The 26,563-nt window shown below is 38.9% G+C and overlaps 1 protein-coding gene across 3 annotated transcripts in view; it reads right to left on the bottom strand.

The window, feature by feature from the left end:
• sntg2 (syntrophin, gamma 2) overlaps nt 1–26,563 on the bottom strand; it is a 73,141-nt gene that overhangs the window by 27,769 nt on the left and 18,809 nt on the right. The window contains exons 2-8 of one of the 3 annotated variants that reach the window (XM_055231236.1): nt 21,726–21,863; nt 21,562–21,639; nt 21,356–21,413; nt 19,502–19,545; nt 18,877–18,918; nt 16,777–16,864; nt 14,620–14,705 (exon numbers count right to left, since the gene is read on the bottom strand). In XM_055231236.1, the coding sequence (XP_055087211.1) occupies nt 14,620–14,705; nt 16,777–16,864; nt 18,877–18,918; nt 19,502–19,545; nt 21,356–21,413; nt 21,562–21,639; nt 21,726–21,863 (534 nt within the window). Of the gene's footprint in view, nt 1–14,619; nt 14,706–16,776; nt 16,865–18,876; nt 18,919–19,501; nt 19,546–21,355; nt 21,414–21,561; nt 21,640–21,725; nt 21,864–26,563 lie in introns of those variants that run through there. The other 2 variants (XM_055231235.1, XM_055231237.1) reach the window with 2 other exon arrangements.

The following is a 26,563-nucleotide window of genomic DNA, read 5'->3' as shown; positions in this document are numbered from 1 at the left end:
GAGCCAGTAGGAAGCTGGTGCCTCAAGTCCTCCGTGTGCAAGATGGTTCATATGGCACTAACATGTTGGAGATGTACTGAGGTGCTAGGCCATGGAGATGAATTACATGTATGTTTAGGTGGAGCTGAAATTATGACATGAATTGATCCATAATTCAATTGGTTAATATGCAGCACAAGTTATTTAATGGTGTGGTTTTAATGACAGAGGGGTTATTTCATTTAACAGGGGCTTTCCTTAGTGCGACCAGATCCCAATAAACCATTTAAACACAATTTGGCTGATAACTTAGATAAACTCATTTTCAAGCACAGTGACCAGTAAAGGGCTCTTAATTGTATGTCATGTATATTTCCAGCTGCACAGAGGTGAAGTATGATTAAACTTCGCACATATATCTTCACTAAAATATCTGCTTTGAACTATCATCCAACTGTTTATACTGCTCAAGGCTGCTCAGTTTTGAAGTTGCATCTATTTAATGTAACTCTTTAAATGCAAAACTTTGTGTCTATAGAAAATGTGAATATCTACTAGTAGCACATGAATGCTTTGATAAAAAAGGTTTTCTTGTAATGAATAGATTTGAAGATAATAAAAACATACAAAGGCTTTTATCTGTACACATTTCTCTATTAGCCAGCACAGCAGGGGATGGGCTTGTGTGAAGTTTTTTTTTCTTTTTTTTTCCTGAACACTGCACTCAGCTCTTGTGTGATAAATTGTTCAATGAAAACTTTGTTAATCACAATCTGTTGAGGGAAATTCTTGGAATAGCAGCACTTTAAATGCTAAACACCAGCACCGTACATAATGAAGAGCAGCTGTGCTATATGTTATCTAATGAGGGACGAGCTGAGGGGAGCAGGAAGACTACAGAAAACTATATGTTTAAAACAGCTCACATCTCACCTGTATATCCACAAAGGATTCACACAGAAAGATGGTAAAGAAAACATCGCTATACTACAAACTCATATCACACATTATGCCACTACTACTACTACTGCTACTGCTGCTATTACTACTACTACTTTTCGAGAGCTAAAATGGCCAATTCTAAAAGACTAACTAATTTATGTGCAGGAAATTAATACTGAAAGCCATTTTTTTGTTTTTCATTATATAAAAAGTAAAATGAAATTGAATAAATATTATATAGAAAAATTTATTAAACTACTGCTAATAATACTGTGAGACAGGCCTCTACTTTGGCAATGTTAAATCCAGGCTCAAAACAGTTCTGTTTAGCTGTGCATATGACTGAAAGGTTTTTATTCTGCACTCTTCTCTTTAATGGTAATTTTATGATTATTATTTGTGATTATTTATGTTTTGATTTGTGTGATTTTAATGTCTTTCTTATTCTGTAAAGCACTTTGAATTACCTTGAGTACGAATTGTGCTATACAAATAAACTTGCCTTGCCTACTGCCACTACTAATAGAAGTATTATCATTGAAATAATAATGTCTTACATTTGTATTATGATCTACACAAACATCTTAAAATGCTACACTTCAGTCTTTATCCATTCAGTCCATATTTGGTGGTAATCTATTTCTGTAGCCACAGCTGCCTTGGGATAGACTGAAGGATGCAGGGTTACCAATGTGCACCCCTTCCACCTCCATTCACCAGTACTCTGACATGCTGTATTCATACATTGGCAACGTGGGTGAAGTGTCTTGCCCAAGGACACAATATCATACAAATGGTGATCAAACTGCTGTCTTTTATATTGGCGGTTGTGCACTTTAACCACTGTACCACTACCGCCTCAGCTAGTATATAGTCATTATATTTTGCATGGATCCTTTTCAGGGCAAGGTATTCAATGAAACAAAGTGTCTATACCTTTATACATCCACCTTGTCAGCCTTTCCTCTGCAATTATCTGCGCAGAAATGATCACCTCTGCTCCACTTGTGTCAGCTATGAACAAAGAGCTTGGGTAAAGAGGATGAAGAGGAGCAGAGCTGGAGCAGGTGAGGAAGAGGAAACTCAAAACTATGAGCTGTCAGACAGGATTAGAAGCACTGCAGACTGGAGTCCTGCAATGAACTAAAGGCATAGACTTGCTCTTAAGCACGCCTCATGTACTTACATAGGAACTATAGGAGAGCACACAGCAAACGTATGCACTACATGAACGAGTGGGAAATATGTACAGGGACTGAGAAGGAAGCAGAGGTGGTAAAAATTCAAAAACTGACATCTATTCCTTTGATTTAAGGGCTGTAACTGTATTCTGAATATCATCAAGGAAAACCAGAAAATTTGTATTCTGATGGATTACATACTTTGGTACGTGCCTTTTGTTACTTCTTAACGCTGCAGTAGATTTACTCAGTTAAAATTTTTATGTTTAGGTTTTCTGACACAATACTTAGGTTAAAGGTTAGTTTCACAGTATGGTATTAAACTAACTTATCTAAGACCATGGAGACAAGTAGGTGGAGCCACTAATCCAAGTTACAAGTCAGATCTGTGGAGAGGTGTGCGTGTTTTCCAAGGTATTTTTATAGCATGTAATTGATTAACACCTATATAGGTATGTTTAATACCATACTGTGCAAAGCAATAATATCTCCATGGTGATGAGTAGGTAGCAGACCCTCCACTAGAAAAGTTACATAATGCACTTTTAATACTTCAATATTTACCACTAGATAGGCCTCTCTTATCAATCCTGTGCTAAAGTGTGATAACGTGTGCACCTGCGGCACTGGAGCAGTGCAGAGACAGGTCACCCATCGTGCTTCATCAAGAATCCCTTTACGGTACGTAGCATCTGTCCTGTGAAAAAATGTGCCCTTGTCTCTCCAACGTACTATATTATCTCTCATAGTTGTAATAAATCTGGCAGTACCCACTAAACAACTTCATTTGCTTTTCCTCTCCTTTCGCTTTTTGCGCATGTTGGCAAAAATGCCCTGTTTTGCATATTCATTCTCTCATAGGAGCAAAGCAGCGTTGCGTCTTCTTGAGCGTCTCTGTGAGAAATTGCGGTGGGTTTTTGCTCCACTTTTAGCATGCTTAGCTGTGAGTACATCAACAAATGCTTGATAAATGAGGATCAATGAGTATTATTAGAAAGGAATGGGTACTTTACTTAAGTACACTTTAGGCCATTATACCCATCGCAAAGTTGGCAATACAATGGCAATAATGCTGCCAAATTATTAACAAATTATGAAATCATGTATAATTTGAGTATTAGAAGTCACATAAAGGTGAATTCTGTTGTAGTTACTTAGGGCCAGAGGAAAGTTAGACAGTTAGTCGCACCAACATGCCTTCACACGGGGCTATTCTGATAATACAACTAGGGCTGCAACTAACTGTTATTTTCTGGATTATTTGACTATTCACATGCACACCATGGTGCTGCAATGCCATGTGCCTGTAGCCTACAGTCTACAGTGGGCATGTGCACGCGTTTACGGCACCTGCATGTACAGCTCGGATGACAAATTGAGTTTCTTTCTGCTGGGGCTAAAGTTTTGAAGACGTGAGAGCGGATAATGGCACATGGCACATGCAGCACTGTGGAGTCTGCCTTGTTTTTACAACACAAGGAGCCTTTTCTTGTTTCACTTTCTATTCAGCCACACTGTAAACGTTATCACTCCTGAGCTGAAAACTCTGTTGGTGGTCTATCATGTGTCTCACATATGCACTGCTGTGCTTTTGTGTGTGAATACAGTGCAGATATTCAGAGTATGCCTGTACCTGATATCTGTCACATTAAAGAGTTGGCTCTACATGCGCTGATGTCTTTTCCTTGTTGTCATGATCGATTATGTCGACAAAGTGTTGCAGCTCTATATACAACTCTCCTGACACATGCAAACTCTTACATAACATTTTGACTTTACTTGCCATTAAATGAAGATATTTGTGGTGATTTTTATGGCAGAATCAACTGGATCAGAAACAATTATAAAAAACAATTGCAAATACCTCACTTGACAAGCTTATCATTCTTTTGCCAAACAAAGCTATGAAAAGCATTTTGAGTGACATGCTGAAGGTTATAAAACATTGTTATGCAGTCTGTAGTCTGACAATCAAAGTCAAATGAAAAGTAAGTTATTGAAATCACACATTGTTGGTTTATTTGTTGGTCCTGGAATGTAGCAACTTACTTCATAGTGCTAATTGGTACCGGTATATGAAAAACAAAATATCAATCACTTCAGTGCTTTTAGTGACAAAACAGTCCCTCTAAAGTGAAGAAACATCTACTTTACATGAAGATAAACATCCAGAATACAAGTTACAGATGTTGCTAATGATAAATGGTTATGTGCGTGACAATGTTGGCCATTTTTACTTATCAGTTTTTTGCTTGAGTCTTGATCTGAAATTTTAATGTTACGATTATTCACAATTACTGTCACCCTGGCTAAACAACTCGGAATGCTTTGCAGAACAATAAAGAAAGAAATTCCAGTTCCTCTTGTATGTGGCCAGCGTTATGAAATCAGCATTGTGAAAAATAAAGTAACATTAATGTGACTTAAACAACTATATAAAAAGCACCTAAAATTTACGTTTATAGTTTGGTATAGCTTGAATTGTATGTTTTGTATGCTGTAACTGATTAAGTGAATAATAAGGAAGACAATCTACGTGGGTATAGCTAATTGTATGGGTGCATTTATGTAGTTTCAAGCGGCATTGCAAAAACATATCCAAATTGAGCTGTTAGTAACATAACCACACTGAAAATGAAAGCAACCCAAGACCACGTCACAGGTGGGTATTAAGAGAAACCAATAATTGCTACAGAGTTTTTCCACCATTTAAAATACATTCTCCAGCTTTTCCCCAGGTTTCTCAAGAGCACACTCCATTTCCCAGACTGTGCCATTACAACAATTCAACACACATAATTGCCAGTTCAGTCTTGGGTAAAACCATTCAACAAAACTTCAAAATTGAGAACATCCTTATAAATTGCTTGGGTAAATTCTTGACGGAGTGACCTCTTCCACTATAAATCGCTGAGCCGCTGTGTTGAATAAATCTATCTTACGAAACTCCCACTATTGTGCTGTCTGCTGTGTCCGTATCATTATAACCACCGCTTTACAGAACTTGTGCAACACTGCAAAAAAACACAATTACTCCCAGTCATGAAAACAACACTTTCTATAATGATCCTGAATCCTCCCTGATACACTTATAAACTAACTACAGACCAGCAGTTGGCACTCCACTCTTTTATCTCAAGTGCTAATTGTCAGCTACGGAGACACTTAAACCGAGAAGTAGGGCTGAAAGATTAATCGCAATCTAATCAAATTTTGAATGGACGCAATTAGCTAATCTCAAAAGCTGCAGTTTTTGAGGTACTGTAATTTCCTCCTCAAACAGCAAAATATCCGGTCTCATTCTGCATAAAAACTGCTCATCCTGTAGTTCAGATTCAGTTCAGAACAGGTTCTGAGAAAGATGTGATCCGTGTATTAATTGTCAGATCATACTTCAGTCTTTTTGTCAATTCTACAAAATCACAAACCTACCATAATCACAATGCTCATCAGCAAAATTGCCGTTAGATATTTTTCCCAAACTTGATTTAGATACTAACGAATAGACTTGATATTCAGCACCAATTCCGATACCACAACGTTAATAAAACATGCTTTTTCCTTACACAATAGAACGCAATTTTCAACACATAGTACTTTCTTTTATATTAACGTGTGGTGTTATATCTACCTAATCCCTGAGTCGTCCGAGTATGTTCCATAGTGGTCCATATAGTGGGCGTATACTAGTCTATGTGGTCTTATACTTATATACCGGAAACATCTTAAGATCATTCTAAAGCTATGTCCTGTGTATGTGACTTGTTTAATATTGATACCTACTCAAATGAATATCTAGTTTTAGTATCGATTAGTGTACAATTTTCTGTTCAGAACTACCAGGAAGTAAAAAACTGTTGGTGAAAGTCATGTGACCTGTTGTGTCAGATGCAGTCAAAGCATATTTAGGCTGGTAGAAGAGTGTCAGAGCCTATTCGTCTGCTCTCTGTCAGATAAATGCCAGCCCATCGTGGGGCCGCCACAGAAATGCAGAGCACGCAAAGCTAAAGTGTAGACTCAAAATACATTTCCTTTGCCGGGATTTTCTGCTCAGAATTTAAATCTAGATTATCTGTGAAAGGGTAAAGTGGACACCTGCTGCCCTCTGTGCTAACGCTGAATTATTCATGTTAAATATGAGCAAGAGATACAGCACTTATTATGGATGCTATATTTATTTGACCGTACACCGCAAGTTTATATGCCCACTGACCAGAAGGCTGAGGGTTTGATTTCTGCAGCAGGCCTGGCATAAGTCGTTATGTGAATGTATAAGTGTGACAGTGTTTGTTTGGTGGTGGTCAGAAGGGCTGAAGACACAGAACAGTGGGGAGAAAAATGGGGGACAAAATGAAAAACTTCACAAAATCATAATTGATCAAATTTTAATTGTATTATATGATCTAAATCTTGCAAAGTACTGCTCTCATCTCTAAGTGGATGAAACAAAGTATTCAGGACCTGGATTCAAACCAATGATTTCTTAGTTGTAGGGTAGAATCCATTTCCAAATTTAATAAAATGGATGAATAATCTTAAAATAGTTGGAAAGAGGAGCGATAATATCTTCATCCTGTAACAGAAAATGGTTCTGAAGACCTTCAAAAACTGAACAGTTATATTACGTTTTTAAAGATATTCAGAACCATTTTATTCTCTATAATTATTCTGATAGAGGGTACGCTCCTGGTTAGTTGTTTTCTTAGTTGTTATTCCTCTGCCAAGAATGTTCCATAGTATAGCATTAAATGATCTCAGTGTAGACAAGAAGGTCCCCAAATGAAATAACAAGTCAGATCTGTTAAGAAGTGAGCCCCCTCACAATAAGAATGTAGGTTTTTTTAAGGATTTTTGAGCACAAGTTATGAAATAAATGTTGAATGCCATACTGTGGTAAACCATGGTATCCTGACCCCATCACTATAAAAGTTGCATACCACAGTTTTAAACTTTCATATGAATCGACATATAATGATTTTGTCCTTGGCATTCTAGTCACTTTGAATGAAATAAAAGAATAATTCAGCCTCACTCATTGCAACTAGAAATCTAAATGCAAGTGCTCATGTCTGTTTCTCTTTGTTCTCCTGTAGCCAGCCTGGTACCATCACATATGCTTCACAAAGACAGTAATATTCCTCTCTGGAGCTGTCCAAAACCCATCTGCTGCTACACAGCCCAGCTCATGCTACTACAACTCCCAGAAGTCCACAGTGCAATTACAGCCATCACCACACCAACATCCAGCGCACCCAAAAAGCCAATAAACCCCAGTCTGCTGCAAACTAATAAGATAAGACTGTTTGTTTTGTATCTGGCCCTTAACCTCTAACATAGCACTCGGACTGATTGTAATGGTCTAGACAGGTACACATATGTCAATGTGAGACTACAACAAAATAACTTATTACATAACTTATCAGATTTATACATTTTCAAGAAATATCGTCATCTTTAAGTAGCGCCGGATCAATTCACATTGAGATGTGGAATCTCTAAAATTAAAGTCATTCGCTGCTAAAATAACCAAGATTTGAGGAGAGCTAGAGGAGCTGTGGGGCAGACCTCTGCTCCTCATCTGTCTGCATGTGTGTGTGTATGTATGTGCGTATACACACACACACACACACACACACACACACCCCCACACACACACACACACAAAGGGTCTTAGGTGCCTAGAATTGCACCCTCTTCATTCATTTATATCATAGGGGAGGCCGCTTGCCCCAGGCCTCTGAACTTCTGTCGATGAGCCTAGCCCCACTACCCGGAAACAGTGAAGTTCATACCATATAGCTCTTCAATTTTAATCACATTTAGCACTTCATTATGTGAAATTCCAGGGCTATAGGGCAGTCACTGAATCCAAATCTAAAATTCATTGAGGCAATGTACTCCATTTTCTTGCTCTATTGGCATTTTCCACACCAGCCCTGCAGTGTGACCTGGTCAAAGCAGACTCCTCTCACATGATGAAACTTCTGCTGTCCTCCCCCAACCTGTCACTCCTGTACTTTGGCTCTCCATTTTTCTCTCTCTTTCTTTCATTTATTAATTTTTCTCTCATTTACTGCCTTTCATTGTTTTTAATTTTAAAATAGCATTGATTTTGCATCCCTCTATTTAATCTCAGTATTGCTTGTTGCTACATCACAATCCATCACACACTATATCAATAGATGTTTTTGGTAATCCAGTGTTGTTTTTTTTATCTTAAATTAAGTGTTGAGCTAGCATGCGATTTTGTTCTAATAATTTTGTTCTAATAATATCTTATTTGAGATAATTGTAATAACATGTCAAGTCAGTCATGTGGGTCACATTTTAATTTAAATGTGATATGTGTTTGGGCTGGTTTATGTGTACTTAAAGTACTATAATAATGGCAAATATTGAAACATGTTTTTGCCTGTCTTATTGTATATTTAATCAATTCTTAAGGTCTGGGTAAATGAGAGTAGCACAATGAATCCTATTTCTGAAAACATATTCTCTGACACTTCACCAAATCAACAGGGACTGGACTAATTCCTTATTTACAGTGTAATTAAAATGGTTGACCAGGCTAATCTTACCTCACCGCAAAAAAGTTGAGGATATCCACAGTCAGAAGAAACTAAACTAAAAACCATGGGGAATATTTCATTTAAATATTACATTGAGATCCCACTAGTGGGTTGGCCAACTCCTGTCACCCTTACAACAGAGTGCCAGCAAGTCCGTCCAGAGTCTACAGAGCCTGGATGACCTTTGTTGACATTGTCCTACAGAGAGTAGCAGGCAGAGAAGGCTGATATGAGCTTAATGCCCTGTCCTCTGCTTCAGCCGGCAACAGCTGTGGAGTGGACTGCCAAACACCAGACAAACCGAATCTTTGCGGAGGACATCTTGGATTACTTCACTTTTAATAACACTTCCAAGATTTGTACTGGTGCAAAGTCCAGGGGCTTTGGGAAGAGATGATTAGAGCAGCAAGCTACAACCTAAGCCAATGTCACAGGATGGATGAAAAATGTCCGACTACCCAATACAGAAAAATAAATTAACTAATAAAATACAGAAAGAATATGTTGCGTTCATGTGATTGCAACATTCGTTCAGAGTCTTCTCTGTCAGCAAAATCCAAGCAGATTTATTTATTTTTTTCTCCAATAGCTTCAGAAAATGGAGGCATTTTTCAACCACAAAGGCGTGATTACGGCCAGTTGAAAAGACTTATACCTTAGAAATACTTCGGCAAGTTTGTGGACCCAATGTCTAACAAATGCTGATAAGGTTCAAAGTGTGTTATTTCTTCCAAAAACAGTGAATCGTCCATAGAGTTACATAGGCCCCTGCCCTCTGTCTGAAATTGTCCTCAAATCTGTGCTTTCACCTCAACAAGGACAAACAGATCAGATTTGTTGCATTCGCAGCAGCCGAAGCCCAGGTGTTACAAAAGCCATCAATAATAGATTTGTTTTGTGTCCCAGAAAACCACAGCATTGTGACTGTCTGCCTCTGTGAACAATACAAAACAGCAGAAGCGTATGAGATCCAACCATCATGCATCATCATCCTCATCTACCTAGGGGCTCAACCACACCTGGATTCTGATTTTGACTCAGTCCTAAAATCTGAGCTCCTTTCTCCACAATCCAGTTTTATTCATCAAGTGGGTCTTTTGGTGTTCCTTGCACATTTTCCAAGATGCCAAAAATGTAATGTCGTTTGTTGGTCTATATCAGGGGTCACCAACCTTTTTTAAAATGAGAGCTACTTTATGGGCACTGAGTCATACAAAGGGCTACCAGTTTGAGACGCTCTTCTGAAATAACACATTTTCTCAGTTTGCCTTTAGTTATACATTATTAATAATGATAAATGATAATCATCTATGTGAACACACTGATCATGTTGCAAGACACTGATCACATTAATGATTTCTCAAAATAATTATCAACAATGAGCAAGGAGGGAAACATATCAGTATTCAGCACTTTAACTTTATTAATCTTAGTAATTGTTAAATTTCCAGATGACACATCACTACATCTCATAGGAAAAGTGTCCCATTTTCACTATCCATTCACAAACCTTTTTAACAAAACATAAATAATATACATTGCACCATGTTTCATAAAGTTATCGATTATGTAATGTTAAAGAAAAATAAGCTTACATATTTTTAAATAAATCTCGGTTGCGTTGTGTGACTTTTTCACTGGTGTCGTGAAAAAAGCCTTTTGTTTACCTAAAGCTGCGTTTAGCTCTGGGCTTGTTCTGCCCATAGTGCGCGTCCCCGTAGGGAGTGCGCGTCCCCGTGGGTAGTTAGTGTGGAGTTTTATGAGACGTAGTGAATATGGCGTCATTTGACTATCATAGTGAAGTGTCCCTCCACATTGTGTCGCTTTGCGGTCACCACAGTCGCTCCGCAGATGAGATACACGCAGGTTTCTTTTACAGTCTTAAATCGTTGTGAAAGTGATCTCTTTATTTTCTACCATGTTTTGGAGTAAGAAACCGCTTTCAGCGCATCCTCACAGCGCTCGCGAGCGGAGCACTGGTTTTGTCACGCGCACAATACTGACCTTGGAAGTGAGTAGGTCAAAGTTCACATTAACTTATCTAAACTTCACGTATAATGAACATATGTTTAAGATATTGTCATTTTTAAATCTATATAAACGCAAGGGTGATAAAAAAAAATAGCTACAGAATAAAATTAAATTTTAGATGCAGCTCATTAGTGAGTTGTGCTATTTTTTAGAACCGGTCTGCGGGCGACTCATGTGGGGCTTGGGGGCGACATGGCGCCCGCGGGCACAGGGTTGGTGACCCCTGGTCTATATTGATTTCATTATTAAAGGTGTACAATGTAACTTTTCTGGCGGTGGATGTTATTACTTTGCCTGGACTGTCCCACAGGATGGCAATAATTAAAATAAAAATGTTTGTCTCTCATCTCCTAAATCTGATCTGTAACTTGATCTGGTGCCATGACTGGCATCACCTTTTTGCCTCCATTTGTATAAGTAAGTTTAATGTCTCAAAGGAATAAAATCTCCATGGTGATGAACTCTCCATTACAAAAGTGCACCATAGTGAGGGTTGAGTTGATTCAGTATACTGTACTGCAATGGATATACAAATATAATCAAATAAATAAATACATTTAAAAAATGTGGAAATAATTTAAATATGAACCATCGATCATGTTACTTAAGTTTTTTTGTATTGTATGCTGTTGATTCTTTGAATACGTATATATTTTGTGTTGGTATAGTATTTGTGTTCATATGCCTTACTTTGGACTAATTCATACATTATAGCCAATATTACATGTTGACAATATTTTGGTTACAAATTCAATGTTTGCTCCCTTCTAGTAAACAATTTTATCATTTAAAAAAACAACCAAAATCATCAGGTTGATCAAGAGCTGGTGTGTTTTAGGCTACCACTACGCCACTGTGTTATTAGTATTTTTACTACTGTGGCACTGCAATTGTGGTCTATGTGGGAGTCACACACTACTATAATCATCCCACCACGATTTACTAATCTATCATCATGTCTGTGCGTGTGTTTGAACTCCATTAATGTACCTGTTGTGCATCTCCAAGCAACAGCCGAGCCGAGCTGTTACCACCTTAACGCAGAAGTCACGGTCCTCTGTCAGCTATGTGGATTAGCTCTGTGTGGCTGCTACTCCTTTGGTTTGCCCTGTCGTTTATCCACCATCCATCGACAGCTCTGTTCCAGTACTCTGCCACCAAGTTTCAGCTCTATAGTACATCCACACAATGCACCAGTGCCTGCTCTGCTCCAACACACGGACATTCTCTACAAGCCTCGCCGTAGACCCATCCACTGGGGCTCATGCCGGAACTTCCAGTTCGACAACTCCAGTTCCATCAAGACGTTCTGGTCCATTGCCCGCTGCCCACAGAGAAACACCAGTTGCCTTGCTGATCACCATGTCCTGACCCACGTCCCGTGGTTGGCTAACATTGCTGTCAGCAGCACTACTGTCACCTTAGGTCATCTCCACATTTTCTCTCCGGGGAACAAAGGCCAACTTGTCCAGGATCTTCTAGTGGACTGTAAATTGGACTGTGCTTTGTGCTTGACGGAGACATAGCAGCAGCAAAATGACTGTGTGATTTTGCTTACCTCTCGCTTCCTTGTGTCACTGGCCAATTCCCGGGAATCTACTGTGAGGTTCATGGTAATCTACTGTGAGAATTGGAGAGTAGCGCCTGTGAATATGCCTGCCTATCAGTCCTGGATTTCTGGACCTAGTCCTACCGTTGTTGCCACTATCTACCAAACATCAAAATCAAATAAGGATTTTTATGACTGACTTGGCAACCTTTTTGACACATTTCCACACTTTCATCAAATGCCATACTGATGGGGGATTTCAATATTCCCTTGGACAATGCCAGTAACTCACTCAACAAATATTTGCCATCCAGCTTAGACAGTTTTGGTTTGGTTTGTTAATTTCCCCACTCACTCAGAAGGACATATTTTGGACAATATCTGCTGCTTAGGTGTCACCCACTGCAAAGCAAACTATATCCCTTTCTCTGACCTCATGTCACACTGAATTTCAATCTGCCTCACTCCAAATAAAACCCTTCTCACACTATAATGTTCTGCAAAAAGAAAGACATTGCACTACACTACAAAGACAGCATTTTCAAAGCCAAATTCACTTATTCTGCGGTTTAAACAGCTCAACTGGAGGAAATTCCAAAGTTCTTTTCTCTGTCATCCCTAACATCACTAAACCTCCTGACTCTCTTCCAGCTCCTCTCTATTCTTCAGATTTCTGCAACACCTTGGCCTCATTTTTCACCCCCTCTGCTCTAACTCCATCGACCTCTGGAGATCCTATCACTTCTACCCCCTTCTCACCATTTACCCTGCCTTCTGTCAATCAAATCTCCAACCTTATTCAGAAATTCAGAAACCTCCTCATGCCACCCCCTGCTTCGCACAGCCCTTGTCCATCTCTGGTCCTTATAATCCATGCCTCCCTCATCCCTGGAACTGTCACCTCACCTCTCAAAACTGCTGCTGTCACTCCTATTCACAAGAAACCTGGTTCAGATCCTACTGACCTCACTAACTTCCATCCACCTTTAACCTTCCATTCATCTAAAAAAAAAAAAAAAATCATTGAAAAAACTGGTCAACTCCACTCATTTCTGTCTTTCAATAACTTGTACAAACATTTCCAATCTGGCTTCCTCCTGCTTGACCTAAGTGCAGCCTTCAACACCATCTCTTCTATTAGCATCATTGGCACAGTCCTGTCCTGGTTTCACTCCTATCTTTCCGACAGCACCCAGTTCATCCAACTCAAATCTTTCACCTCTCATCCAGTCTCCATCACTACCGGTGTCCCCCAGGGTTCTGTCTTTGATCCCCTGCTGTTCATCCTCTACATTTTCCAGACACACTATATCCACTGCTATGTGGATGACACCCAGCTTTACCTCTCCAGGAAACCAAACCCCATGCTTCCAACTTCCTTCTTAATCAACTGTGCTGGATGAAATTAAATCCTGGTGTATCTCAAAGTTTCTCAAACTCAACATCAATAAAACTGAACTTCTTCTTGTAGGCCCCAATTCCACCCTAAACAAGATGAATCCGTTCTCTGTTCCCATTGACGGCTCCTCCATCTTTCCTTCCCTCAGGTAAAGAGTCTGGGTGTCATCCTCGATAGATATCACTCCTTCACCTCTCATATCAACAGCATCACTGGCTCTGCTCACTTTCACCTCCACAACATCCACCGCCTCTACCCTTCCCTTACTCCAGAGTCCACTGCCATTCTTGTTCAGAGCCTTGCCACCTCTCATCTGGATTATTGCGACTCTCATCTGTTTGGTCTAAAACAAAAAAACTCTCTGCAAACTTCAACTGGTCTAAAACTCAGCTGCCTGCATCATCACACGCACCGCCTGATCCTACAACAGCTCCAATAGCTCCCCATCACACACCGCATTCAATACAAAATCCTGCTCCTCACAATCAAAGTCTTGCACAATCTTGCACCTCTATATCTCTCTGAGCTCCACCACATTGCCAAACCCGTCCGCTCCCTCTGCAGCTATCTGTTCCCTCTGCCAGCCTCGTCACCATGGGGAGCAGAGTTTTCAGCCGTTCTGCTCCTCAGCTCTGGAGGAAACTCCCTCCTGACCTCCGCAACACTGACTCACTCCCACACTTCAAATCAAAACTCAAAACTCATTTGTTTCGACTGGCCTATTCACTCCACCACGCCACCAGACTAGAGCTGCACTTGTCCTGCCTTAACTGCATGGTTTTAACGGTTTACTGTATATTTTTTACTTTTGTATATTAATGCTTTTGTTTGGTGACCCTGAGTGTCCAGAAAAGTGCTATAAAAAATATTAATGCAAATAGGATATCTCACGTCAAATAAGCAGCGAGAGGTTACAACTCTAACCAAACTTGCTATCAATAGTCAGTGAGTAATATCTTTGGTACTTACCGCATTTGTTCCGTTCAAATGCACCCCACTGTCGAAGAGCGGAGATGAGACACGGCTGCTGTAATCACTTGACGGCCCTGGAGAACCTACAACAAAAACATGCAGATTCACGCACACAGTCACTGCTTAACACTCAATCCAACCCCACATCGAGCTATCAATTATGTTCTTTTCAAAAATAAGCGCTATCTGTAGTGAAAAGGTGTATTTAAGCCTCAAACTGTGCCGCACAGTTTCATTTTCTAAATTTAAGAATTATTATCGACTTTGGTGCTGCCTGGGAGTGAGGATCAGTGTCCAGGGGAGACAAATGCTGTCCTTTGATATGAGCTGAGGCTGGCTTTGGTTCTGGTCACACTTCGGTAAAATGTGGCAAAGTAAAGCACTCCTGGCTGCCTCTGCTCCAGTCTGTGCCACCGTGAAACAAAGAGAAGGCTTAGAGCGGATACAACCTGCACTGGTTTATTCTGAAGCTAAGCAGACGTCGCCTACAGCCAAACTACGCCGTCTTTGTGAATGTTAACACTCGCAAACTGCTTTTTGTTTCAGCTGAGGTGAATGGTGCTGCTATAGTGTAGGCTAAAAGTTAATTCATAAAAACAGGTAAGCGCCATAAAAATAAAATCATATCAAACTTTTTTTTATTCTTTGTATTCATGGATTTCAGTTTCAGTTTAGGGAGACATTTTGACAACTTCTAGCCTATCTTGTTTTGAATTATTAATCGCTATGGCGATTCTAATTTTCATCACTCTGAAAGCCACATTATAGCAAATGTTTCAAAAGCCAATTGTATTTCAGTAGAATAAAAATATTGTATATCTCCTTGATGAAATCCAGATTGGTAACAAACTTTTTTTTTTCCTATTTAAAAAAAATGAGATACATTTTTGTAAACAGATGAACATAATAGTACTCATTTTATCTTCCAATTTCTGTCATGCTAAATAATAAATCCAAATCATTATAAATTCACGTTGAAGAGAAAATTGTGGGTTTCTTCATAAAAATATATTATACAATGCAATTTCAAATCTCGCATCCCTCCTGTGGAGTGGGCAGCCCTTCAGGGATGCACAGTGGTCCATGCACAATACCAGGGGAAATAGGCCAGATGATGGAACAGGAAGTAACAGGTAATGAGCTCTGCAAAGCTGAGAATTTTCTTCATGATTTGAGGTCCACTCTCATATCCTCTCCAAAGTATAATTGCAGTTCCTATTTTTTCATTTTTCAGAACAATGAAAAATAGTAGTAATAGTCAAAGTAGTTTTTGAGAAGTAATTATCGTGTTTAACAACTACTTAGATTTGGTTGTACAGTTGTTTTTGTAGTATTTAAGCAATAGTAGCACCTTTATGTAAAAGTATAATTAAAGCCGCAGTATGTAATTTTCAAGCCAAAAAAATAATAATAATAAAAAACAATCACAAAAATAAAAGCATGTTTTTTGCTTTTTTTGGGTGTGTTTAGTCCACTGAAAAACTGAGTGGGCTGGGATTTCCACAAACCTGAAACCTTCAATATAAATGCTGTTCTGCTATAACCTTCCAAAGTATAGCATGAAACTAATCTATGTCCATGGAGGATGTTTTTACGCATGGTTTTAACTTTCTATTACCATGCAGATGATGTGCCACCTCCAGAAAGTTACCTACTGTACCTTTAAATGTAACAGCTGTAATTTTCCAAAGTGATATTTTTGATTAATATGCCTCAACAGGGACCAGAAGTTTGCCAAATCTTACATTGCACTTTCAGAACTGCCTTGGCTGTCCTACTTTTTGTCATTGTGAATGTCATTCAATCTTTCTTTCTTCGACACACCATGTGGCTTCTCCCTCTTATCTCCCCCATTTTTATCTTGGCCACACATCCCCCATCCCTAACCTCTTAGTGTCTCCGCTCGGGTAGTTCAAGTTTTTTTTTTTCATCACTTTGAGCCGCTTTACTGTACATCATGACCAAAGGCTGTGGGTGTTTCTGACATTACAGCTCGTGCCAGGCCAGTGAACAGGACAATTTATAACCACGAAATAAACTAACGTGTTAAGTCTAGCCCCCAAAATCCTATAAAGGTGGCATATTCTTTTAGTGCCATATCAAATTGCAGTTTCAGAGTGGATTCACACGGTTATAAAAGTGTGGCAATGGTACCTAGAGGCAGTTTGAGGAAAGATGGCACTTCTCGCAGGTAGCGCACGGTGATGGTGACCTCGTCTCCAGCAGTTCGCAAGAGATGTACCTGCCACAGATGGAAGTGAGAGATAGAGGGATATAGACGGCGAGATGGAGTGATAAAAAGGTAATGTTATAGAGGAGCAGAGTTAATGTCAAACCATAAACTGCAAAAGTGAACGATTGAACAAGATAGAGAGGAGAGATGAGGACTTTAATAGACTTTAAACAGGGATATAAATTCTATGAGATTATATGTCTGCGAGTACTGTACGATAGGGGTGGTCATATCTCATAGTGGCAAAGATAAAGAGCTCATCGATGGAGTCAGATGGCAATGGATCAGTTCAGGGGTAAATTCTCAACCTAATTTAATAACTTCTTTTTGTATTTCTGACCTTTATGACATTCTGAATCCATTCTATAATTAACGTTGTGGCATTTTCCTCCCTGTTTTTCCCTCATTCCCTAATCATCCCAGGGTAGTCTATATATACACTCCCTCTGCTCATTCAGTCTTCGCTGGAGTGTTGACCACTCAAGAGAGACACTCAAGTTCTGCATCTGTATGAATCCTGTTGTTGTGCATGCTGTAATCTGATTCTGAATCATTCCCAGTTTGGGCCTGTTTCTGAGTTTATACCCAGTCTGTTTTCTATTAGAGATTTTCCCAGTTTGAAGGACATTTATGTTGCTTTTAATAAAGACATATATTCCTTAGTTGTTTATCTGCCTGATCTGTCATATTCGAGTTACCTGTTTGTAGGACACTTTCTGTTCAGCTAACAGAGACTTATGTTAGACTTTAGCCTTTGTGTTGGGAGAGCAAGTTATATAGTGCACCTTTAATAACCCATAACTATTTATTGAATCCTTCTGATTAGTTTAAGGCGATTATGGCGGAGAGATTGTACACACCAATTAGTCACGATTAGGACGCAGCTAAGACGACATCTATCCCATTCTTGCTCAGAGGGCAATTTGAAATCACAAATCCCAATCTACTGTCATATGAGGTTTCCAAATCTTCAAGGTGATCTTTGTGAATCCCAAATCCTCTCTTCTGTCATCTTTGCCGTCCTTCTTCTTCCCCATCTGTCAACTCTGGGCGGGATAGTCTGCCTTTACAGCCCAGTTAGTGAAGAGAAAGTGTTTATTGTGTGTTTTGATGCAGTAGAGGTGCAGAGAAGACAGTGAACAGCTTGTCTGAGCTGAGAGGAGGAGAAGGCTGACAGACGTGATCAAGTGTTCAAACAGAAAAACTCACCGCAAACAAGTGAATGACATTTTGTGAGTGGATCAAAATATTACACGCCTTAATTCCTCTGCCGACGAATATGGAGGACTATCTGCTTTTGAACTGAAAGAGAAATCAGCTTCTAAACAGTCTATATAGAGGATGTGGTAGGTTTGTTGTTTATGGGTTCAGTTGGAGAGAGGCGATAAACAGTAACTGACCCTCTGATTATAGACTGCTCCATTGTTTTGCATGGCTTTGATGTATTGCCAAAAACATGAATGCTTCCACACCATTTTGATTGTATACAACTGTCTCAGTTTTGTCTGCTTTTTATGTAAATTCATTTGATCTGTGAGCATTCAGAGAGGTGGAAAAGTAACTCGATTAAAGCTATTCGATGTAAAAAACACAACATTCTTTGAGAACTACAGAAACTTTTCATCAGAAAGTTATCATCAAATTAGAATATAAACTAACTTTACCGCATAAGTAGCTAAAACAGTAGTAATAACAGCTGTATAATAGAACAAAACGATTCTCTTTGGATCACAGCTGCTTCACAATCAAGTGCTTTAACTCTACAGTCATTGGTTCTTATGTAGCCGTAGCTGTCCCAGGGCTGATTGACAAGTAACGTGGCTCCTGTTCTGTCGCTACGGTCTCTCAGTCTACCACCAAACACATAATCTCAGGCAGGAAATATGAACCACAAACATTCCACTTCTCACTGGGGCTTTTACTGAAACATCTCGCTCCAAATTGAATTCTATCAAAGTGAATAATATTTAACAAATGTTTATTTTCACATTTTGCAATTTTAAAAATGAAACGCTACTCACCACTTCCTCATGAGTGCAGTGCTCTACATTAATGCCATTGACCTAAACAGAGAGATGAAGAGAAAGAGAGAGAGTGAGAGAAAGAGACAGAGAGAGTCACTTACAATATTACAGCAATGAATATTTGAAACCGCAGCCCCCTCTGGCAGAGTTATAATAAATATGTAAATAAATGCAATCTTCAAAAAAAAACTGTAAATAAACATCACACCATAATGAACCAAAGGTGGAGGCAAACGCAATTCAGATTATAATAAGTGCAATATGAATGTTTAATATTGCTCAGCTGTCCGATGGATCTACTTGATATTCTGGATAAACAGCAGATCCAATAAAGCCGAACTCCTGCCAGACGCTCTCAAATTAACTTTTTACACTCACTTTAAATGAGTTTCATCATTAAATAAGACTTTTTTGTGAGAACTACTCCACAATCAAAAGTTATCTTTAGTGGCTTCCTGAATCTGAATCAGACAGAACCAATTAGAAGAAATGAAATGAGCGATATTACGGAGAATGTATGAAACGATAATATTCTTGTCAACAAAAGTAATGATCTAATTTCCACTATGAAATTACACCGTGCTGAAAAAACAACAAATTGATATGACTGAAAAGCACTGACCTGTAGAACTGCATCGCCAACGAACAGCATCCCAGTCTGATCGGCTGTGGACAGTAAAAAGTCAAAGGTTAATGAAAACATGGCCGAATAATAGATCTTCTAGTCCACACGGGGATATAGTTGAGACTGCAATCAGTGTTTCTGTCAGAGCAATCGGAGGAGTCAGTCAAAAGGGACACAAGAAGGCACAAAATTTTAAAATAAATATATATGCTGTGAATAAATTTGCTTTGATGTTGTCCAGTCCATTATTTCTGACTTAGAGGTACAAGGACAACACTTGGGACAAAGGCATTTGGAGGAAGTTTTATTTCTTAACCTTATTTCAGTTGAGGTGAGTAGATTTCAAGTTTTGACCAGTACGATGTCCTGGTTTACATTCAAGTTCAGAGCAGCTTCAGTTCATGTTTGGATAAGGTTTGGTACTTTAGTTTTAGCCCTTGGTATTCTAGTGTAGTAAACATGAATACAATGATTGGTCACGAGTTAGTCTACGTTGTTTTAGGTTGTTTGGTTTTTTTTGCATTATTTATTCCATACTCACTGGTGGTAAGATACGTCTGTTGCCTCAGCTGCAATGAGGAAAATATACAGAACCAAGGCCCCTCTGAACACCATCAATCAATCATTCACACACAAACGCCCACACACCCCATTCATTCATTCATACGTAGGCAAGGTGGGTAAAGTGTTTTGCCTAAGGACACAATGACAGTATGGACTACTAACTAGACTGGGCTACATCCACTGTGGTATCCAGCATTCCCAACAGTCCGCCTTCTGAATACTAAACAGTTAAGCCAGTTGACCTTATTTATCTCGCAATTTGTTCTGGTTGCTTATAAAGTAAGAGATAAGGCTGACCTCACAAACAGATCCTGAAGGCATTATTAGTAGTATTTTAGTAGTACTGCCAGAAGTACTGAAGTCCTCATTCAGTCACATGGTGGTCTAAATAGGACGTTTATGCAGTCACTTCACATGATTGCATAAATAAGGCTAACAGCAAAATACGTTTCCCTTCATACATCATACAGAGACAGAAGCAGAAACCTCCTCCAGCTTAAATCAATCGTCCAAACCCAATCAGCAACATCGAAATCCCTGATCTTCTCCGGATATGAGTTAACGTACAGTATTTCCTGTTCTATTAATGTACCCTGCCTGTGTTAGGAGGAAATCAATAGAAGATGGACTACTAACTGAGCACGAGAGGAGGTTAACCCTGCAGAAAAACAGCATGTTATGATAGATTATAGCACTGATTCAACTCTAGAGATAACTAGCACCCTAAGCACCTACAGGCAGAAACAGTAGCAGCAGCAGTAGTACTCTCAGACCACAAGTTATCACAGTGTTAGTAGCAGTAGCAGCATAGCCTATTTCTTAGCAGTAATAAGAAGCAGTAAAAGTAATAGTATTAGTAGTGTCGTAGAAGCAATAGTGGTAGTTGCAGGCTAGGTTTGCTGTTACATGCGCAATTAAAAACCAGTTCCGCCTTGGGTACTAAGATGATACATTGACATTTTTCTCATGTTTACTTGTGTAACAATTTGCAGCACAGTTATTTTTCATTTCACCCTTCTTTTGGACTGAAGGGACTTGAGTAAAAACTTTGTGTACTTCCTCCAGTTCAAATTAAACTTTTAATAACAACAGCATCGATACTTGCTTAAATCTTTCATGGCCTCCCCGTGTGCGACTGACCAACACATTTGGCCATGACGAAAACATCTCTCAGTTCAGAACAGAACTGATTATTTCATATCCTGGCCCCATATATCCGGGATATATATTTTATCCTATGCCTAAAAATGAGCAACTTTTACTCTATTAAACAGCAAAGTTTCTTACCTACTTGATCTTTAAAAATCTTGGAGATCACCACGGGTACGTTGTGCTCTGCGCCGCCCTGAAAAGCAAAACATCAACAACAAAACGCAGTGAGGAGCAGTTAAATTTCTCTAATCACAAAGTTGCCAAATCTGTTTTAGACACAAGTAGCATCTGCGCATCCCAAAGGTGTTTTATTCCGACTGCTTATAATCAAAACTACTTACTTTGATGCTTAAGCCCAGCCCGCCAGCCGCCTGTCTTCGAAGTACAACAGTTCTGTGCTTTAGAAAGGGGGAGAGTTTCTTATTGGCAAAAAGGAGATCGAGAACAGTCAAAAAAGAAGTGCATATTTACAGTTGAATGCAGTATGAATGACAATGCGACTTACATTGACATGGGATTCGCTGCCTTGCGTGCACACCACATCCAGCCTCTGAATGGTTAAAGCCTCTTTGGTCAATTTCAGGCAGACATCGTAGGTATTGTTGGTCTCCTCATTGTAGAGCAAGGCAATCCCCGATTTCGTCTGTAAGAATTGAGAGGGGTATTGACATTTTCGGCGGAGCGGGGCAATTATAAACACAATGGATGGTTTAATCTGCTTTAGCGAATGCGTCACTTGAGCATCACGTCGCTGTTACCGAACTAGTTTGGTGTTAATTGGTTTGTGTGACATTTAAAAGTAGGATCTATTAGTGGAGGCAGGGGTGTTGGACTGGGGCGGGGGGGGGGGGGGGGGGGGGGGGGGGTACAGGGGGGGGGGGTACAGTTTACCCCGGGCCCAGTGCAGGGAGGGGCCCCTCACAAAGTCTGTAACATGTATTTTTCATAATACAATATGTAGCGCGGGCCCCCCCAAGATGATTTTTATCTAGGGCCCAGAATGTGGTGCTACACCCCTGGGTGGAGGAGTAAAAGGTATTAAAATTCAGAAAGGGATGAAAACTCGTTTTGAAACTAAGGAAAATGCTTGATGCATAATACAGATTTGTAAACTATAAAAAAATAAAATGATAGATACAAGGGGCGACAGTGGCTCAGCTGGTAGTGTGTTTGTCCACTGATCCGAAAGATGGCGGTTCAAATCCCATTCTCAAAATAAACATCAATGGTAGATCAGATCCACTGATCCGCAGTCGGATGTCGTCATTGTGTCCTTGGGCAAGACATTTAACTCACCTTGCCCCCAGTGTCAGCGTTCACTGGTGGATGAATAGGTGAATGATTCCTAGGTTTAGTTTAGTGCTTTGGGTGCCTTGAAGGTGGCAAAGCGATTATATATATATATATATATATATATATATATATATATATATATATATATATATATATATATATATATATATATATATATATATATATATATATATATATATATATAAATAAAAGTGTGACCAGTTAGCATTTAGACCTTTTCTACATAAAAGAATAATAATTTCTCCAATTGCTGGATTTTAGATTAAATCACAACATTTTATAGGCCAATAATATTCAATACAGATTTAATACCAATGGAGATTTGTGTTGCAATACAGGCTCTAGTCAATCATAGAAATTAGCACATTCAACCTTTGTGAATTTACTTTTTGAATACATTATGATAAACTAGTACAATGTAATCGATAGGAAAAAGTCGCTCTTGCCTCCAATCTGAAAACTACCAATATCACATGGCCTGATGTTAGCTCTGGTTTAGATCAAGTCCATGCTGAAAGGTCAAATTTGTGTTATTTACATTATGTGTTTCATTATCAAGACTTTATTCAATCTACTCTTAATGCTATTTTCACAATTTGTATCTGAGTATCAATTGTGTCAACCTTACAGATACAGTTCAGAAATGTGTTACAAAAACGGAATGACAGAGTGGAATAGATGAGAATAGCCTCGACATCACATTGTAGATAAAAGAGTCCAATTTGATATAATAGTGGCGCTTCACTCGCTAACCTGTATTTAAGTCAGAGCAAGTGATAGCTCCCCATTTTCACTACTTTCACTACTTGTCACATTATCATTATAGACGATGGAGGAAAATCACAAAAGGTCATGAAAACCTTTTACTAACACAATGCCCAATGCAAACAGAATGACATCAAATTCTATCTGCTTCTGTGTAAACATGAAAATTCATAAAATATCGACAAACTCATCATTATTCTCTGCCACAACAAAAACCTGGCCCTGTTTTGACACATTTCAGTGGGTGGTATCAATAATATTGGATCCAGATGGTGGTTCAGATCCACACAACTAACAATTTCAATTTCGGGCTGGTACTGAAATTTATGGACAAATGCAAAATGATGACTTTTAGTGTTGGCTGATGAGGGGGTTTGAAACCTTCTTTTCTCCATGGTGATTTTGTTTTGCCTGGAATGTTCTGCATAATGGCGTGGCACTCCATGGAGACAAGCAAGCATCTGTTAGCACAATCAACACTTGCATATGAATACGTGTAAGATTCATAGGTTTATGGAGTACTATGGAACATTCCAGGCAAAGCAGTAGCAGTAGCAGTGACAGACTCTCCATCGGAAAACTTGCGCAGAGCACCATTACATTTATTTTTTTGTCTCTGTTTTGTGCCCACTACCCTTTAGTGCCTGACTCAAATCCTCCCACAGACTTGTAAATAAATGACAGTACACCCAAGTCTTTCTTATTTTCTTAACGACAGAAGTCATTGAGTGCAGAATATTCCATTATTTTCTGGTTGTGAAAGACATAGGTCATTTACTGCCTTTGTATGGAAGGAAAAAGCAAAAGAAATTCATTTTCCATATTTGAACCAGAAATACATATTCATGAATTATATGTTTTCCGTGTTCTTGGGAGACACAATGCCATAACATGATCAAAAGCATTAAAACAGCAAGATAAGCAATAGTTTTATTCTCTGCTGTGTATATGCAGATTTTAGAATAATGTGGAATTGTGTATTGTGTTAGCCTATGGCCTATAAAGAAAGAAGAAAAAACTGGTGTATTTTTTTTCCTTCTTGCAACATGCAGTATCACTATCAATAGTTCATACTTTCATTTGAAAAAGCTACACAAAAGTCAGAACAGTGTGTAACCCCAAGAGATACTGCATCATAAGCCATAGTCAAGATTTATCAACTAAATAAAAAAACAACCTTTCCGTTCCGATTTGCGCAAAATTCTTCCACTCCCTTTACCACCAGGTTTTGAGTATCATCCCCTACCTGGGCAAGGCATTTGGAAAAAGGGGCTCAGTGGTTATATGGCAACAAAATTTTGCCATTTTTACTTTTTTTTTTTCAATTTCTATCCATCAAAGCAAAATAACTTTATTTGTTAGGGACTTCAATAGGCTTAGTGCACAACAGCTCCCAGCAACCTCACTGTTCCTGTCACTATTTCCCATAGACTGTGGATAAATGGACATAGCTAACATCGTGCTAGCTGTCGTGTTCCAGAGAAGAAGTTATCATGGGTGCACCTCAGGCTCCAATGACTCTAGTTCCAATTCACTTTACATCAAAAAATTGTATAGGAATACACATATAATGTGCATGCATATACATATTGTTTTGTTTGTTGTTGTTTTTTTTTTCCATCTTGTACATATGGAGCCCAGGGAGGGGGGGTAGGATATCACCATGAGCTCGGGATGTGTGTTTTGTTTTTGTTTTTTTGTTTGTTTTTTTTTTGTTTTTTTTTTTTGGGGGGGGGGGATTGTGTTTTTGCTGTTATTATGTAAACAATAAAAAATTTGATCACAAAAAAAAAAAATTGTCACACCTCTCTCTTTAACTGCTGCAGTGAGCTTCATCATTTTGGTCTTAAAATGCTCGTATTAACCCGCTCTACATGATCCCGGGTTTTTTATTTTGCTTTTGTGTCCATAGATCAAGATATAGACATCAATAACCAATCAGGTGCCTTCTTTCCCCAAGGTCGCTAAACCAGTCGTGTGGTCCGGAAGGGGCGTTACCTTCATCAGTCTCGCTCTGGATTGGCTCTTTGGTTGCTATGATACTCGTCGTCAAAATTTCAAATATGGAACTCAGCTCCAAATTCGCCCCTATAACCGCTAGCCTTGAGTTTCACTTGGCTGGAGCAGAACGCTAGTCCATTTCTTCAAACAGGCTATTCTCCTTGTCCAATTTTTATGAGGCAAAAAAATGAAAAATAAAAAAAATCAGGTAGTGGACAGGGAGCCGCGGGTGGATGTCACTGATAACATGTTAAACACTACACACAAAATCAATACTTCTCCCAGGGACACTTCTGTGTTTAGAAAGAAGGTATCTCAGTGCTAATGCTAATGCTAACTTTGAGGCATAATATATATTAAAACAACGCCACAAACTGAAGTATTCTACATACAAAAATAATTGGGTAATCTTTATTTTACTTAATTTGAATTTTAATTTGAGCACATTCATTAACACATAACAGTAATAATAATAATAATATGCTTATTTTTCTCCACCAATAAAAATATTCTTATTTTTCTTCATGAATAATAATATGCTTATTTTTCTTCAGCAAGATGAGATTAGACTACTCATCAAATGAACCACAACTTGGACAAAAAGCTAACAGCACATTTCATTCCTTTTAGACGCAGCAGAAGACTAAGACTACGGCTTGTGAAAAGTCCAATATTTCCCTCCCGATTTGCTGCTATACATTTAACATGAGCTCTATGTAAATGCCTGAACTCTGGGCAGTAAAAGAACAGAGAGAGTCAAAACACAGTTGACATTTGGCCCAGGTTTGTGCAGCCTCCTGACCTCCTCCGTACCATTCATCACACTGCAGAGCTTATGCCATAATGACAAAGGAATCTCTCGGAGCTTCACTCGATCACTGTCCACGTCACAGCCGCTATGGACCCGACAAATGACAAATCAATTCACCATCAGATTCATACGCAGCTGGAAATGTCAAGCTGGACAATGCCACGCTGGCCAATTATGATTTATAGTTTTAGAAAACACATCTCAAAGAACCGTTTCTGTGTATGTTTGAAGTAGCAGTAGTAGTATTGGATTTTTTTTCTAGCTTTATTGCTGACCTTTCCCTTTAAAACTACTACTAGCAAAAATAACACTTTCAGATGATGCAATCTCCAAAAAAAACATAAGATATCTTGAACTGGTTCTTTTTGCAAGGAAAGAAAATTACATATGCGTAAGTGGGCGATAAAGGAAAAAAAACAAAACCAAACAAAAAAGTTGCATAGCACAAATTT

Source organism: Periophthalmus magnuspinnatus, chromosome 22, assembly GCF_009829125.3.
Source record: "Periophthalmus magnuspinnatus isolate fPerMag1 chromosome 22, fPerMag1.2.pri, whole genome shotgun sequence".
NCBI classification, from domain to species: Eukaryota; Metazoa; Chordata; class Actinopteri; order Gobiiformes; family Gobiidae; genus Periophthalmus; species Periophthalmus magnuspinnatus.
The sequence above is the reverse complement of the archived record's forward strand: the minus strand, read 5'-3'. Positions and strand labels throughout refer to the sequence as shown.